A 6,365-nucleotide genomic window follows, 5' to 3' on the forward strand; every position below is an offset into this window, starting at 1 on the left:
AATGGTAGATTACAATAGTTTTTACAAATTTACTTATGTACTTTTGCTTGAGTTGGAATATCTCTGACATTACTTTTATAAAATAATCTGTGATGGTAATCTCTATGTCATTCTTTTTTCCTTTCTACCTTCATATTTTTCATAATATCCATGAGATACTTAAGAAAGTGGCAAAAGGCTTCTTATGCCAATTGCATTGCCTTACTACTACTGCAAGGAAAACATCAAATAGTATATCACTTGACTTCTATTATCCTGCACCATCTTGGTGTGTCTAATGCAATTGTTGCATTTTTTTGTTCTCAAAGGCATTATCCTCACTGCTGCCTGTGTGAGGTTGGATGCCAAAACTTTTTATCCCTTAGTGACTTTTAAACCTGGGTCTCTAAGGACTCTTTTGTTTGTTGATTCTATTGACTATTGTTATAAGCGGGATACATAAATTAACTAGCCATAATATTTGGTGCCAAATATGTTTTCCTGATCAATAAGTTCAGCAGATCAATTATCCCTATTTAGTCACCCATGGTATACCTAGCCATTAGACAAGACATTCCTTCCTTTTAGCTAGCAAGAGAAGAACATATATTCTCAGAGTAAAATGGCACAGGGCCTCTCACAGAGGAAGCTCTGTATGGTATAGGAGGGCTCTGAGCATTTTCAGGGATTTTCTAGCTGAGTATGTTTCCCTGAGAAAACTTAGCAGTCACACGTCTCCTCTAGCATATTCCTGTTCAGCGTGTGTATCTTCAAATAAATTATCAACAGGTGCCATGAAATAATTTACTGCTTAAAGGGTAAGTATGAAAATTTTTGCTGCTTCAGTTATATACACAGTATGTACATGTATATTCTGGCAGAAAGTGGGAGGTGGATGAGGAATGTTATGACAGATTTCTCTAAGCAAAGTGTTAGAATTTTTAATTCATTTAAAAAAATGTTTTTATTGGAATATAGTTGATTTACATTGTTGTGTTAGTTTCAGCTGTACAGCAAAGTGAATCAGTTATATATATACATATACCCACAGTTTTTAAGATTATTTTCTCATATAGGCCATTGCAGAGTATTTAGTAGAGTTCCCTGTGCTATACAATAAATCCTTACTACTTATCTGGGCTTCCCTGGTAGCTCAGCTGGTAAAGAATCCTCCTGCAATGAAAAAGACCCCAGTTCAATTTCTGGGTCAGGAAGATAACCTGACCTGAGAAGAGATAGTCTACCAACTCCAGTATAACTCCAGTATTCTTGGGCTTCCCTAGTCGCTCAGTTGGTAAATAATCTGCCTGCAATACAGGAGATGTGGATTTGATCCCTGGATTGGGAAGATCCCCTGGAGGAGGGCATGGCAACCCACTCCAGTATTCTTGTCTGGATAATCCCCATAGACAGAGGACCCTGGCAGGCTACAGTCCATAGGGTCTCAAAGAGTTGGACACAACCAAGCACAAGCTCATTATCTATTTTATATATAGTGGTGCATTTATGTCAGTCCCAATCTTCCAATTTATCCCTCTCTTCCATGTAATACTTAAATAGCCAAACACTGCAATGAATACTAATGTTAGAATTTGACAGGAATAACCCACAGTCATTTTTCTAGAATGATGGCTCTTAGAAACCATTAATAGGATTTTTGCTGAATATTCAGAAATGAAATCCTCCCCCCCAGAAAAAAACACAGACACACAAAAAATAAAATCCAGTGCACACCTGCACACAGCAATAGCAGAGATTTTATTCATTTTTGATCTTTTGCAAAATTAAAATATTTTGTGAAAGTTAAATTCTTAAGGCAGATTTTAGTCAATTTGAATGTGTGATCATTAATAAACACTTAATACTTGTGTTAGACTGAATGCAGATAAAAGCAAAAGATTGATTTTTAAAGATGAAATTGTTTTAAGACCCAAGCAAAACTGAATCAAATATGAAGGGAACTACTGGTGGTGAAAAAGGACTTTAAAAAGACAGAGATTCTCATTGTGAGTTTTGGTCACCAACAGATGACAATGCACTGTCCAAGAGGGTATCAGTCTTCCATCAGATTTTATCTACCATGAGCCTCAATTAATATTCCTGTCTGTGATGGGGGTCTGTCAGCCATGGACACTTCACCCAGTCGACTAGATAAATAGTAGCAGAAGACAGGATTTACTTGCTTAGAAAAAAGAGGGAGTGACATTGTTCAAAGTTTTGTGAAGTAAGTTAAACAGAAAAAGAAAAACACCCTATGGTGTTAACTATATGTGGAATCTAAAAAAAAAAAAATGCTAAAAATATAAAATTGGACTGTAATTCAAAAATTCCATTCAGTTCAGTCATTCAGTCATATCCAACTCTTTGTGACCCCATGAACCACAGCACACCAGGCCTCCCTGTCCATCACCAACTCCCAGGGTTTACCCAAGCTCATGTCCACTGAGTCTGTGATGCCACCCAACCATCTCATGCTCTGTCATCCCCTTATCCTCCTGCCCTCAATCTTTCCCAGCATCAGGGTCTTTTCAAATGAGTCAGCTCTTCACATCAGGTGGCCAAAGTATTAGAGTTTCAGCTTCAAAATCAGCCTTTCCAATGAATACCCAGGCAAGACTGATCTCTTTTAGGATGGACTGGTTGGATCTCCAAATTAACATTTATAAAATAATTTCCTTTGGTCATTACTTATAAATAGACTGGGTGGCTCAGCCCACTGTAATATAGGAAATGTATCATTCAAATCAATAAGTAAAAACCATGGATGCTGGATGAGCCAAATAAGCAAGAGAGTGTTCATTATTGGCTGATGTCATTGAATTCTGCAGTTCAAATCTCTCTGACATTTACAGGTAGGTTTGGCAAAATCCAGGAGTCAATAATGAGAAACCACACCACTGTAACAGTATTCATTCTTCTAGGACTGACAGAAGATCCTCAGTTGCAAGTTTTGCTTTTTATTTTTCTATTTCTCACCTACATTTTGAGTATAACTGGAAATCTGACCATCATTACCCTAACACTAATAGATCCTCACCTTAAAACACCCATGTATTTTTTCCTCCAAAATTTCTCGTTCTTAGAAATCTCATTTACAACCTCCTGTATTCCAAGATTCCTATACAATATATCAACTGGGGACAGAACCATTACTTATAATGCATGTGTGATTCAATTATTTTTTGCATATCTTTTTGGGATAACTGAATTTTTTCTCTTGGCAACCATGTCATATGATCGCTATGTGGCCATCTGCAAACCCTTGCATTATATGACAATCATGAGCAACAAACTGTGCAAAACAATGATCATCTGCTGCTGGATGGTGGCACTTATGACTATCCTCCCACCACTCAGCTTAGGTTTTCATCTGGAATTCTGTGATTCTAATGTCATTGATCATTTTGCCTGTGATGCATCACCTCTCCTGAAGATCTCATGCTCAGACACATGGTTAATTGAGCAGATGGTTATAGCCTGTTCTGTACTGGTCTTCATCATCACTCTCATATGTGTAGTTTTCTCCTATGTATACATCATAAGAACAATTCTAAAATACCCTTCTCTTCAGCAAAGAAAAAAAGCCTTTTCTACCTGTTCTTCCCACATGATTGTACTTTCCATCTCTTATGGCAGCTGCATCTTCATCTATGTCAAACCATCTGCAAAAGAGGGAAATATTAACAAAGGTGTGTCACTGCTTATTTCTTCCATATCACCAATGCTGAATCCTTTTATATATACTTTGAGGAATAAGCAAGTTAAACAAGCCTTTAATGACTCACTGAAAAAAACTGCATTTCTCTTAAGAAAGTAAAATAAGCATGTTGATGAATCAACTGAAAGATACACATCTATCTTATAATTTACATAAAGCCAAGAGACTGTATTGTAACTTCTTAGCTTATAACCAAGCAGATTGACCTCAGAATCATTTAATCTTTAATTTTCCCTTCCATTCATATACTAAACAACTAATTATTGAATATTGCTTTATGAGAAACAAAATATATCATTCACAATTCTTTAATGAGAATCTACCATGACCAAGTCATTCCTTTTACTTCTTTAAGTGATTTTCCCAGACATTTCATAATATTGGTATAGGGAAGCCATTTTTATTGAATTATAATTGATATACAGTATTTATTACTTTCAAGTGTACAACAGAATGATTTTATATTTTTATACATGGTAAAATCATCACCACAATATGTCTAGCTGCAATCCATCTGTTGATATCAACATATTAATAAGGGAAGATTATGAGGAATGTTAAACCAATATAGTCAACAACTTAGATGAAATAGAATAGTTAGTTAAAAATAAAATTTGAGAAGTGAACCAAAAGTAAACATAAAATATGGGTACTTTGAGTTTTAGAAACTGAATTAATATCTAAAAATCTTTTCCCAAAGAAAACATCATCATATTGACTCAAAATGATGTTGATGAATACCATCAAAGGGATAAATAATGCATTCTATGACTATTGTTTCAGAACACATGAAGAAATGATACATTTTTAGTCTTTTGTGAAGTTGATATAAACCTGATACAAATACTAGGCAAAGAAATTATAAGAATACAATTGTAGGCCAACACCCCTCATGATCACACATGCAAACATCCTTAACAATGTACTATCAAAGAACAAAGAAATAAAAATTATCAGGAAAATTTAGCAGACACTTTCAAAGGAATTGCATGAATAGCAAATTAGCACATGGAAAGAAGTTCAATATCATTAACATTAGAATACTCAAATTGAAACAAGTCTAACACTCACTAGAACAGTCACAATTAGAATGCAGCCTGACAAAATAAGTCATAACGAGGACAGAGAGCAACTGGAACTATCATTCAGTGCTGTTGGGCATACGTGAAGTGATACAGCTTCACATAAAGTTAAACACAGTTATCATAGGTCTTACCAACTTGTGATGTTGTGATTATTTAAATAGATGTATTTTTCAAAATTTCTCAAACTTTATACTTAGAATGGTTGAATTCATTGTGTATAAATTATACTCTAATAACATCGATTTTAAAAGCAAAGAAAATATCTTCAGTAGGTACTTCACATAAATATCTTGTGATTTTCCTGCTTGTCCAGTGGTTAAGACTGCACAGTCCTCTGTAGGAAGCACAGGTCCATTCTTGGTCAGGGAACTAAGATCTTTCATGCCATTGTGTTGTTCAGTTGCTCAGTTGTGTCCGACTCTGTGACCCCATGGACTACAGCACGCCAGGCTTCCCTGTCCTTCACTATATCCTGGAGCTTGCTCAAATTCATGTCCATTGAGTCGGTGATGCAATCCAACCATCTTATCCTCTGTCCTCCCCTTCTCCTCCTGCCTTCAATCTTTCCCAGCAACAGGGTCTTTTCCAATGAGCCAACTCTTCACATCAGGTGGCCAAAGTATTGGAGCTTCAGCATCATTCCTTCCAGTGAATATACAGAGTGGATTTCCTTTAGGATTGACAGGTTTGGTCTCCTTGCAGTCCAAGGGACTCTAAAGAGTCTTCTCCAGCACCACAGTTAAATGCAACAGTTCTTTGGTGCTCAGCTTTCTTTATGGTCCAAATTTCACATCCATAAATGATATTTGAAAAGCCATAACTTTGACTATCTGGACTTTTGTTGGCAGAGTAACATCTCTGCTTTTTAATATACTATCCAGTTTCATCATAGCTTTTCTTCCAAGGAGCAAGTGTCTTTTAATTTCATGACTGCAGTCACCATCTGCAGTGATTTTGGAGACCAAGAAAATAAAGTCTGTCATGCAGGGTGTGAAGAAAAAAAAAAACCTCAATGGCAATTAAGCATATGAAAATAAGATATGACTACAGACACACAAGAGGCATCCATACAGATTCTTAATGAGATGTGGATTCTCCATGGGGATTCTCCAGGCAAGAATATTGGAGTGGGTTGCCATGCCCTCCTCCAAGGGATCTTCCTAACCCAGGAATTGAACCCAGGTCTTCAGCATTGCAGCCAGGTTCTTTACCATCTGATCCACCAGGGAAGCCCCCATAGAGATGTAGAGAAATAAGAATCCTTACACACTTCTCACAGGAGTGCAATTGGTACTCGCACTTTATAAAATATCCTGCATGACTAACAACTGAATCTTAGGTATATTACCACCACAAATGTACACAATTGTATTACAAGAATTATATGCAAGATATTCTTATCAGATTATTGGAGTTAACCAAGAGCTGGTATCTTTGGTGTACATTGACAGCAGTACCAATCAATTTTGGCATAATTGTACACTGAGATGTTACACTGCATTGAAAAAGAACTACTGCAATATGCCTCAAGTGTTGTTGTTATTGTTTTAATTGGAGGATAAAAACTTTATATACTGTTCATG

At 36.2% G+C, this 6,365-nt stretch overlaps 1 protein-coding gene across 1 annotated transcript; it reads left to right on the forward strand.

Annotated features, from left to right (window-relative positions):
- Positions 1-2,584: 2,584 nt before the first annotated feature.
- Positions 2,585-4,890, forward strand: LOC112584544 (olfactory receptor 6C68-like). Its single transcript, XM_025283692.3, has one exon. It carries the CDS (start codon positions 2,744-2,746, stop codon positions 3,794-3,796), a length of 1,053 nt encoding a protein of 350 aa, XP_025139477.1. The 5' UTR covers positions 2,585-2,743; the 3' UTR covers positions 3,797-4,890.
- The last annotated feature ends 1,475 nt before the right edge of the window (positions 4,891-6,365 follow it).

This window comes from Bubalus bubalis, chromosome 4 (genome assembly GCF_019923935.1).
Source record: "Bubalus bubalis isolate 160015118507 breed Murrah chromosome 4, NDDB_SH_1, whole genome shotgun sequence".
In the NCBI taxonomy this organism is placed as follows: Eukaryota; Metazoa; Chordata; class Mammalia; order Artiodactyla; family Bovidae; genus Bubalus; species Bubalus bubalis.

Excerpts from the sequence above, each read along its gene's own strand:
- LOC112584544 (XM_025283692.3), top strand. The coding sequence starts at position 2,744 with ATGCTGGATGAGCCAAATAAGCAAGAGAGTGTTCATTATTGGCTGATG.